A 12,321-nucleotide genomic window follows, 5' to 3' on the forward strand; every position below is an offset into this window, starting at 1 on the left:
AGGAATGCCAACCCTCTACCATCACCCAAAGAGGAGCTTAGAGAACTTTAAAGAAGGCCCTTCAAAATGCAGGGACCACTGATATGAAGGCCTTGTGGCAGAGAGCCTCCAGCCTGGTTCTAAGGGTGTTATTTAGCTACTTTATAACATTTTTTGAAGAGTCCATGAAATAATGCATGCAGCTTACTTAGACATTTCCTCACAGGTGATTGGTACTCAACGTTAGACATCTGATGATATCCACCAATATTCATGGGCTTTGTCAACTACACCGATCCTATGCAAACTCCAGTTAGGCGATTGTGTTTGTGTTGTGGTGGTGATGATGGTTTCTAATAGTTTATAAGAAGCAAAGCATGATTCTGAATGTTTGTGAGAATGTTTACAAAGTTTGTTTTCCTAACTACCATGACTCATGTGATTTCCATGCCATCCTCATTCCCTCTTCTACAGAGGAGGAAACAAAAGGCCAAAGCACAAAAGTACTGCCTTTTGTGCTGTCAGAAGGTGATTGGTTGCATTTAGGTGGTTTACAGTTACCGGGTGCAATGTCTTTGGACGTTGAGCAAGCCTTGTATTGTGAGTCAGTGGTCATAAGTATAAATAAATCTCTCACATCCGGGTGGTGTGCTCTCTCATGTGGTGCTTTCTTTTCTTTCCAGATCCCCCAGATCAGTTACGCATCAACGGCACCTGAGTTAAGTGATGACAGGCGCTACGACTTCTTCTCTCGTGTGGTCCCACCTGACTCCTTCCAAGCTCAGGCTATGGTGGACATTGTAAAGGCCCTAGGCTGGAATTATGTGTCTACCCTTGCATCTGAAGGAAGTTACGGAGAGAAAGGTGTGGAATCCTTCACGCAGATTTCCAAAGAGGCAGGTAGGAAGAGATTGCAATGGTCAAGATGACCCTCTTCACATACCTGTGGCTTGTAGTGTTCTTCTCAATCTTTACTAAACACACACTGTACATAATCACCATAGCCCTACTCTCACATTCCCTACTGCCTGTTAAGTGAATTTGTAAAGACTTCATTTATAACACTTTGCCATTTTTGAAGAGAATATTTTCAAAAGTGTGAAACTGAAGTACTTGAAAGTATTAGTAGCAGAAGTGGAGAAAAGATGCTGTGCACTAAATTTGGTATCTTATTTCTGTGTAATGAATAACAGTGTGGATTGCAGCCTGCATACAGAAGACTAAGACAGTATTGCTAAATGTGTCTCTCCACACATACCCTTCCTCTCTGCCCCTCTCCAAAATGCATAGAATTATTTAGAATTATGAGACCCTGGTCATGGTGGCCCTTTGCTTTGAAGAGAAATGACAGTGATAGCTCTGAATTATTTGTCCAAAATAAAGTTAAATAAATTATCTAGGCTATAGCCTGTATTTAGACAAATAATCTTTGGAACTTTAGATTATTTTGAGAAAAATGGTTTCATTAAGTAGTGCTTGTAGTAGATTCTTTTATGTTTATTTATCTCAAAATGGAAGTAAAGGGTTCAGCTGTTTGGCCAGCTGGTTTTCATTAGGCAGATTTTGAAAAATGAGATAAAATTCTTGCACGTAGAAATTCTGGCAATAAATATTTAGACTTCCCCTAATGGAAATATTGGATGTAGTAAACATATATATAAAAAAACACATGCTTTGATGTTCCTGTAAAGTTCTTAATGCTAATGTTAGGTCCTCCATTTGGTTGTGAGTATTTCATCTAATCTAAATTGTTATTGACTGGAGTAGTTAACTAATCATAAAAGCAAACAAACAAGGTGATAGAAACAGAGGTCCTTTTCATAAGGAAATATGTCATAAATCCTGAAGACATGGTTTTGAATATTTGACTCAGACTACAGATATACCCAGAAATGTAAAGCATTGGCATGTATCTGCACATGGCTACTGAAAGGAGGCCAGGGCTTGTGTAAATCCCATGATTTTAAGTCAGTACATTATCATTAGCTCTAATTTGAATAATTCACTGGAAGCATTACTTTTCCTTCTGACTGAAATATTCTTACTCTTAGTACCTTTGACTAGATAACTTTTGATCGTTCATAGGTCTCATCCTAAATGCCATTTCTAGGTTAATATAAACATTCCCCAAATTGCCTTGGTTCTATTTGCTTGACCTTGTATTTCTAGTGTCTTTTCCCACAGCACTTGTTACATGGTAGTATAATTTGTTGGTGGTGATGTTTTCTATCTTGCCCCCTAGACTCTACTAGGGGATCATGTCCATCTCACTCACTACTGCTGTCCCAGCTGCTGTGTTTCCAAGGGAAACGTACTTAATATAATTCATTTAGAAATTTTCTGATTAGGAAAGAAATCCTGTGTTCTTGTATCATGCATGCCATGATTTGTAGGAGTCATTAATAATTGACTTCGTGCATTTCCAAAGAAATACCTAATCAGTTTTGATAATTGTGTTTTTATTTCTTTCTTTGTTTCTTTGACTTCTGCTTTGACCCAAATGCTAGAAGCCAATTTAGAGCAATAACTAAAATATGAGTGTAAAAGCCAATAGACAAGACAAGTTAAAGAGAAAATATGGGTAAAATAGTAAGATGAAACACAGAGATAAAGTTCAGGTACCATCTTATTCTACGTTATTGCTGCAAGTCGGTCTCAAATTTAATGCTGATCTTTTGTGCTGGACAAAGCAAAGAGTACTACTCATTTTGTTACAAAATTTACAGTGTTCATAAGGTCAAAATCATGTTGATTGTCCGGTAAGGGACAGGAACAAGACAAATTTTTGCTCTGGATCTTTTATAAAGAGCTATATTTTCTAGACAGGTCAGTGGTGAATTTCACATGGTTGTTTATTCCTAGTGTCACTTGGTGAAAACTTAAGATATAATATCAGAGTCTGCTGTATAATGACACTGCAAAAAGGAAAAGCCTTTATGGTAATATGGTATCAACTCCCAGCTCATAACTTTAGCTAAACATACATTGAAATAACCCAGCTCAGAAATAAAGATTGTATCCTCAGCAGCCATTTCAGATGAGATCCTTCAATCGGAGAGCCTTTGAATTGGGGATGAGAGTAACTAAAAAGCCAGCTGCAGAATTGCAAGAAAACACTGAGGGTTTAGGTAATGTCTTGCAGATTAGTTTTCTTCCTATAAGTATTATAATATTCATTATGTACTTACAGTAAACTTAATCGAAACCGTTGCATTTGTGCAATTAATTTAAGTGAATTCACTCATGTGCTTAACAGACACCCCTGCCCCACCCCTAAAGAAAAAAAAAACAGAGTAGGGGGAAGAATTGCAATTTAAGTGCCATGTAGTACCTTTACTCACCAATGTATACATTGCTTAGAGAAAACTTGAGTGGGGAAACATGATTCCATTGCTTCTTCAGCTGTGTTCACTTATGTGGCCTCGTAATATGAGCATCTTGCTACCCCAAATGTGACTTCAGTAGATAGAGATACATATTCATATGCCACTATCTCAGCAGTAATCCAACTGCCTCCTCTGATATTCAAAGAAACACCAATATATTCTAATTCAGAACCATAAAAAGGAGCAGGAAAATTTCCTTTATTGGAACTTCTTGAAAGTGTACATGCTTAGGGAATTTTTGAGGGTAATTTTAATATTTTTAAGTTTATTTAGTTTGAGAGAGAGAGAGAGCGCACACGAGTGAGCAGGGGAGGGGCAAAGAGAGAGGGAGGGAGAGAATCTCAATCTCACGAATCATGAGATTGTGACTTGAGCCAAAATCAAGAGTCGGAAGCTTAACTTATTGAGCCACCCAGACACCCCAAGGGTAATTTTAAATGTCTACTTTTTCTCTTGTCTGATGACTGTGGAACCTGGTCCACAAAGATACGGGTCCATGTGCATTTGTAGGGGGGTGGCATGGCACAGAGATAAGCAAGCACTGTGGTGTCAGGAACATGTAGGTTTGAGTTAACAGATGCTATTACTTTCATGCTGTAAAACTTTTGATATATGATTTAACTTTTCAGGTCTCTGATTCCTCATGTAGAGAATGCAGTTAGTACCTGATTCATCAGGTTAGTAAAGTAAATAGCATCATATATAGGGAATCACGTAACACCCAACAGCACCAGATTATTATTAATGTCTCACACCAGTTCTCTATAAATTAGTAGAGTTATTTGAGTTATAAAAATTTGAAAATAATGCAAGTGATAGATTACTTTTTCCTTTAGTTATAGCTACAAGGTTATATGTATATGTTATATATATAATTATATAATATGATATAAGTTACATATATATATAATAGTGAGTTGCTATTTTTGATAATATGCTTTCATTATATAAGAAGCATAAGAAGAAGGGGCGCCTGCATGGCAGAGTCAGTTAAGTGTCCAACTCTTGGTTTTGGCTCGGGTCACAATCTTTTGATTTCGTGACTTTGAGCCCTGCATTGGACTCCAAGCTGACAGCCTAGAGTCTGCTTGGGATTCTCTCTCTCCCTCTCTCTCCCTCTCTCCCTCTCCCTCTCACTCTGCTCCTCCTCCACTCATGCTGTCTCTGTGTCTCTCAAAATAAATAAATAAACTTTAAAAAATGCTTAAGAATCATTAAGAAAAAGAAGTTAACTGTTCAAATTGTCCTATGTATGTAGTGTGTGTGTGTGTGTGTGTGTGTGTGTGTGTGTGACAGAGAGAGAGAGAGGGATGAGAGTGAGGGATGTTTCTATGTACCGCTAGCAGGCTTGAAGGGGTTACTCCCATTCATAACCATTTGACTTTGAAGATTATGCTTCTTCTCTTTTATAAATGTCTTTAAGAGTTTCACCCTTTCAGAATACTTTAGTTCCAAAATTTACTTTAGATTTAAGTCCTGAAGCAGAGGCTACTTGCAGAACTACAGCCTGAGGTGTATCTACCATGCCCATAGTCAAGAACATGGGTGAGCTCTCCTTTGCCATACTCTGGTAGCACAAGTGAAGACAATGATGTTTGAAGAAAGAAGCCATCCTTCAACAGGAGGCCAAGTAATTTGTTTGGAACATGGAAACCTAGGCATATATCTTCTCTGTGCTGTCAAGGAAAATCTCAGTAATTCTCCTCTCATGTAGTTGTGGGAAATTGAAATATGCATGGATGCGGCTCCTTGTTGAACTTTCAGAGAGGACTGTAACATGATTTTCTCAGATGATGAAATTTTTGTAGAATAGTTATACTTGCACAAATTGCCCTGTGTGTTTGAATGAATGCACATGCAACATCAATGAAAGCAATTTATTGCTTAATATCACAAGGAATGAGACAGTTCACTCTCAATCCACTTTAAAGTTCAGGTTGATGTAATAACCTAAATAGCCTAAAGTAGAGATACAGATGCCTCTAAGTGAAGGTAAAAGTAAATACTTATGAGAGTATTTACACCATTAGTATATTCCAGATTTTTGAAGCAAATCCAGTTCAAGGATTATGAGAGTAAGGACACCACATGTGATTCTTAGACTTTGCGAGACAATTTTCAGGAGAATCCCATGACCATTCCTTCACAGTATGACACAAATAGTAATGATTTGCTACTGCCATGGTATCATGATATATGTCAACTTTTCAAAACCTGAAATAACAGTTGAACTATCCTTTGGGTATTTCATGCCAATCACTTAATTAAACAAATATTTCAAATTGTCTTATAAAGTAATTACCATTCTTATTCAGATAAACTGTAGAATTTATTTTTATTTAATACTTTATTTTAGCCTAGAATATTTTTTCCTAGAATAATTTTCTAGAATAATTAGGTGAGACTTAATTGACAATTAATAACTTTTATACAGCCCTTAGTCTTTTAACATCTCAGAACTAGTTGCTTATTACAGGATTCTGTGCTCTCTGTCCTTCTGAAATACAACATTCTCCTTTGTTGTGTATGAATTGTCAGTCTTCCCCATCCTCCCATAACCTCTATCAGGTCAATGATTTTTGCCTTACACCCCTATCATCTACTGCAGTATTTGACATATAAAAGGCATTTAGTAAACATTTAAGGGAAGGAGAGAAGGAAGGAGGAATTGCATTTCTTCCTTTGCCCTTTAGAAAAACAAAGCCTGTAGAAGAAGCACTTATGACATAAAATTTCATTATATATAATTTTGTGACTTGTGGGTCACACTACATTCTTCTCTCTTATGATCCCCCCACAAAACTTAAAGCAGTATGATGCAACAGTCTGTAATTTCCAATGCCTCCATCTAAGGTGAATTTCAGGATAAACTTTCCTTTCCTTCTTCTTTCTTCCTTCTTCATTCTTCCTTCTTCCTTCTTCCTTCTTCCTTCTTTCTTCTGTATGCCTGTCTCTGTCTATGCCATGGTGACTATAGAAAACTTACAGGCATTTTTGTATGTAGTTACAGTATTTCCTGAATGAAGTGTTCAGTGGTCCTAGTTTAAATACAGGCATTAAACATTCAAAGTCTAAATTTCAAAATACAAAATCACAAGGACTCTCATGGTATCATTTATCTTCAGTTGTCCTTAAAACTGAACTGTAAATTCCTGAAGAAGAGACTTTATATTTTTTTTATTTTATTTTTTGGATTTTCTGTGGTTAGCACAACATTTAAAATTTTTTTTAACGTTTATTTTTGAGACAGAGAGAGACAGAGCATGAACGGGGGAGGGGCAGAGAGAGAGGGAGACACAGAATCGGAAGCAGGCTCCAGGCTCTGAGACATCAGTCCAGAGCCCGACGCGGGGCTCGAACCCACAGACCGTGAGATTGTGACCTGAGCTGAAATCGGACGCTTAACCAACTGAGCCACCCAGGCGCCCCACAACATTTTAAATTTTAACTCATACTCCATTTATTAGCACATCTTAGAGGTGACCCCTTAGCCACATCATCATTACCATTTAGCTCTGGGCCACATTTGATTCACCTTCATTCATAGCCACAGCTATCCATGCCTCCAGATTAGCCCCTCCAATAGTATTCATTCAGCTATAATAATTTTTCTAAAATACTAAGAAAGCCATTTCATTATCGTCTGTTGCCTCTCTTTCCCCAGAGGGTTAAGTAAAAGATCTAGCATGGCATATAGCTTCTTTCTAATCTAGTGTCTGCTTTAATCACCAGTCTCATTCCCATACTATCCTTGCCCACTTGTATTCCCATACAAGCCTCCATATGTACTCTCTCTACCTGCCACACGATCAACCTTCTGTGACTATCAGGAGGCTCTGTTCCATTGCAAATGCTATGCTTCTGCTTGGGCTGCCAGATAACTCCAATTTGTTGTTTTTTTTTTTTTTTTTTTAACTTAACACCTTGGGCAAAGCTATCCCTGACTTAATCTTCCTTCACAATCCTATTTTTGATTGCTGTGTATACATTTGTCTATTTTAACAGCACTCCATTTTAAGTCTACCTCCCTGAATAAATTCATAGAGAATGCCCATCTGCACAAGTCTTGAGGAGAAAACAAGCCTGCATACTGCTATAGAGCTAAAAGGGTCAGGTATTCATCTTCCCAGCCTCCCCTGAAGCCAAGGCACAGCCATGTAACCCAGTCTTGGCTAATCAGATATGCCCACCATAGATGAATCAAGAGTTGGGGCACAAAGAAGCAGGAGCAATGGAAAAACTCATGTTTTTTGCAACAACAGCAGTGTTACCCATGTTTCTGGGAGGGGAAGTGGTGTCCAGCATGAATGGGCAGCAGTAGTATAATCTCCAACTCCTCATTCCATGAGTAGTGGCAACAGTGCCCCAGCTAACTTAGTTCTGTGACACCTTTTTTGGCTTTGTTCCTAACAGCTCAGTCATCCTTTGTTTAGGCTCATTTTCTGTCTTTGACTCCCTGGCCTCCCACTGATTCTGTGGGTTGTCCAGCATAATTTCAGTAATAATAATTAAAATTTATAATTTATTTTCTACTTGATCTTGACAGGCTTTACCTCAGTTGTTTGGCTTTTACCTTCATTAATATAATTGAGAGTGAGTAGAACTCTCTTCTGTGAGTTCTGTAACAGCTTTGGTATAACTCTGTCATGGAATTGGTTGTGTGTTACTGTAATCTGTCTAATTATCCTCTCCCATTATAAGTGTATTGAGGATAGGCATTATGTTGTATTTGTCTTTCAACACTCTATGCTCAGATAATGTCCAATATATATTACGTTCAATAAATCCACATTGAATTTAAAAATTATTAATAATGGAAGAGATGATGATTTCATGGCTGTAGTTAGCACTGTGAAACTGTTAGAAGTCTTTTCCAATTTTGGCTTTCTAAACTTGTTATTAATCTGTTATAATAAACTGACTTTATAGAAGGAAAGATCTGACATAAAAAATCTGCTGATTCACCTTACATTCATCCAGTGCATGTCTGAGTATTTTCTTTCTGTCAGATACTGTGTCAGATAATAGTTATAAATAATTATAGTAGTAAAAAGCACAAAACAAAAATAATAATCCTTGCTTTCTAAGGTTAGAAATACATAAGTAGAGCCATGAAAAGAGCCTTGTTGGGGCATGCTGAAAGGGAGGACTCTGGAAGAAGGTAGATGCTTCGCTAAGCCTCAGAGTACTTAGGAGTTAGCAAATAAGGTTTACCTAACTGGGATAATGAATGACATTTTAGGAAAAGAGAGTCATATTAAAAACCCAAAAGAAAATTATCTAATGGTATTTTAAATTTTAAATGGTATAAGAAAAATAGCATTGCTTTGAAAAAAAATTATGAGTCTTGAATTACTGTGATGTAAAATGTTCTCCCACACAACATGGAAACTATTGCAGAAAATGCTCTGACTTTTGAGCCAAGAACTTCTGGTTCTGGTCCCAAGTCCTGTAGTAACTGACCAGGAGTCAGCATACTGCTCTTTGAGTTGTAAAGTCGGTTCATATTTGTTGAGAAAACTACTCTTTCCTTGTCCAGGCAGTTCTCAGATGCATATCAAGCTGATTGCAAAGGATGGGTTTCTGCCAGGCAATAATAGACTGTCATTGTTGATGTGGGACTGGAAATAGATGATGACAGAGTAGTTTTGCTGCATGAAGGAATAGACACTGGAAAAGACATCTCAGTAATTCCTTCTCACCTCTTCTGCATACTTTCATTGTACCTGAGCATCATGGAGGTATATGAAAGGATCTGAAGATAGAGTTAACTCCTCCTTTTCTCACCTACTTGATATGATTACCATATGTTGCGCATGCTTAGGAGAGAAAAGACATGGGATTGTGGTACTGAGATTAAAGATGAAGTGAAAAGGAATTTAGATCAACTTTTGTTGAGGACTGTATTAGGCAATAGAATCTCTTGGTCAGTTGGGTAGAGGAGAGGAAGATTGTTGTTCTGGGGTAGTTTATTTTGGAAAGTAACCATGATTTTGCATAATATTATACCCACTGAACTTTAGAAACAGAATGCCTGATTTATTCTCCCTACTTAGTAACGCCGCATTCAGCCTTCAAGTGAAGCTTTCTTTTCTCAGTCTTTACAAAAGTGTTCATTGGAAAAGACTCTCAATTTGATTCTCATAGGTTTTGAAGGATATCAAGAAAAGAGAGAGATTTCAGTAGAAAAAAAATAGAAGAATATCAGTTAGCTTATAAAACTAGAAGGAAATATACAGAATTCAAATGCTTTTTTGGCGTGCATATGTTTTGGTTGTGGGAAAGTAGGAACCTTGATTTTGAGTCCCATTAAGACCATACACAGTGGGGAAGAGACGTTTCCCAATGGAATGTCAGTGACCTAACCAAAATTTGGGGAAGGTCACGGTCTAAAATATATTATCTTCTTGGTTGCCTTTTCCAGAGGCTTCCCGGGGTTTCATTCCACTGGGATAGGTAAGTAAGGGGGAAGAGAGGTTTAAACAGAATCCACGCAGAAAAATGCATTCATCCAAATGGTGGCAAGGATGTGGGCACTGGAAACAGTCAAATGGATAGTTCTGAAAAACAAATACTCTAGTCCAAGAAACCTTAGATTAATAATAGGTTGCTTCAAAATATCTATTTACTGGACTTCAGCTCCTTCCTAAATAATTTTGTATTTTGAACAACTTGATGTGTGTAAATGTAGCCTCTTTGAGACCTGCACAGTGGGATCTGTTTTCCTTTTATTTGACAAATGGATCCCTGCTGTTAAATCTTTCAAGAGATTATAGGTAATTCTACAAAGCTTTCCATCAGTTGCATTAGCACTCTCAGGCAAACTGAAGGATCAGTAGCTATCCTAAACACAAACTACATTAAGATTTTGAAATGCTTTGACCTTGGGTAGCTCCAAATGTGCCTATTCCTGATTTTTTCACATTTCTTGTTACTCTTTTGGCTGGATATCTTAAATAACAAAAACTTTAAACATATTGCTAATGATCATTAGATGACATTATTTGATTACATTAATATTTTAGAGTTGGCATTAACTGTCAAGTAAACTCCTTTTTAGATAGATATCAGTGGGATGCCATCACTCTTTTTAGGTCATACTGTCATGGTGACCCTTTGAGAAACTAATATATAGTTACAACATAGATTTTTACACACAAGGGAAAATATTAAAAGAAAAGTTATTGTGATAATGATATAGGTCTTAAGAGAATAATTAGAGCTACATATTAGAAGTGCCTAAATAAATGAATACTTAACTAAAAATGTCCACTTGCAAGAACGGTTTCTTTTTCTTAGAGTATTAGTGATCCTTTGCATTTAAATTTTTAAAAATTAAAAAAAATCAATAATACACACACAAACTTGGTGTATTTCTTATCAAAGAAGGTTAATTTCCTGGGAAAGATAAAGTTGTCAGAATTTTAACGACAGAAATTTTGATAAGTGATGACTATATAGAAGTGTGTTGTTTTTGAACTCATAATGCTAGAGGGTACAAAATTCTTTGGCATAAACATTCTTAATACTTACTTTTATATCAGGATCATGAGTGTTATTTTCTAAAATCCTGTTATATGGTAATGCACTTGGTACACATTTCACTCTCCACACTTTTGAGTAAGTAATGTTAATTTTGCTATCAGTCTCTTCTTATGGGTGTTTTGTTCAACAGTAACCAGGGAGGAACTAAGATAGGACTTAGAAACTGGAATGGCTTACATTAGACTCACAGATTGCATTCTTCTTGAGGGTTTGCATTATTTATTTATTGGGCTCTCACTATATTTTTTCCCAGCTTTATTTAGATATAATTGGCATACAGCATTGTGAAAGTTTAAGGTATACAATGTGATGATTTTTAAACACCTATATATTGCAAAATAATGACCACTGTAGGGCTAGTTAACATCTGTTGCCTCACATGATGACCATTTTGTTTTGTGGTAAGGATATTTAAGATTTGCTCTCTTAGCAACCTTCAGGTATGTAATACAGTGTTGTTAATTATAATCACCATGCTGTACCTTAGATCCCTAGCATTTATTCATCTTCTAACTGAAAGTGTACCATTTGACTGACATCTCCTAGCCACCTACGCCTCCCAACCTCTGGCAACCACCATTCTACTCTGTTTCTATGAGTTTGGCTTTTTACGTTCCACCTATAAGTGGTATCATACAGTATTTGTCTTTCTTTGTCTGACTTACTTCACTTTAGCATAATGTCTCCAAGGTCCATCCATGTTGCTGCAAATGACAGGATTTCCTTCTTTCTAATGACTGAACCAACAGTGAAGTGTGTGTATATGTGTGTATATATATATATATATATATATATATATATATATATATATTATATTATATATAGTAAAACCTTGTGTTCCTATTTAGATACCTTTGTTTCTTTTTATTGCCTGATTGTTCTGTCTAGGATATATAGTACTATGTTGAATAGGAGTGGTGAGAGTGGATACCCTTTTTTTGTTCCTGATCTTAGAGAAAAACTTTTCAACCTATCACCATTGAATATGATTTTAGTTGTCAGCTTGCCATATTATTATGTTGAGGCATCGTCTCTCTATAACCAATTTTTTAAAATTTTATTTAATATACCCAATTGTTGAGAGTTTTATCATGAAAGGATGTAGTATCAGATGCTTTATCTGCATCTGTTGAGATTAACCGTATGTATGCTTTTTTCCCCTTTTATTCTATTAAGGTAATGTATCACCTTTATTGATTTTACATGTTGAACCATTCTTGTACCCCCAGGAAAAATCCTGCCTGATTATTGGTATATGATCATTTTAGTGTGTTTTGATTTCAGCTTGCTAATGTTATTTAGTTAGTTAGTTAGTTAGTTAGTTAGTCATTAATGTATACTTGACAAAAAATGTTACATCAGTTTCAGGCATACAACATATGTAGATTTGTTGAGAATTTTTTTCTATATC

The 12,321-nt window shown here is 36.4% G+C and overlaps 1 protein-coding gene across 7 annotated transcripts in view; it reads left to right on the forward strand.

Annotated features, from left to right (window-relative positions):
- Window positions 1-12,321, forward strand: part of GRM7 (glutamate metabotropic receptor 7) — an 872,169-nt gene that overhangs the window by 283,751 nt on the left and 576,097 nt on the right. For all 7 annotated transcript variants that reach the window (XR_006716005.1, XR_006716006.1, XR_006716007.1 and 4 more), the window contains exon 2: window positions 663-879. Coding sequence is in view for 3 of the 7 variants with exons in the window: in XM_045493619.1 (XP_045349575.1) it covers window positions 663-879 (217 nt within the window). In the remaining 4 variants the exon portion in view is untranslated. The remainder of the gene's footprint in view (window positions 1-662; window positions 880-12,321) is intronic.

This window comes from Leopardus geoffroyi, chromosome A2, assembly GCF_018350155.1.
Source record: "Leopardus geoffroyi isolate Oge1 chromosome A2, O.geoffroyi_Oge1_pat1.0, whole genome shotgun sequence".
Classification (NCBI taxonomy): Eukaryota; Metazoa; Chordata; class Mammalia; order Carnivora; family Felidae; genus Leopardus; species Leopardus geoffroyi.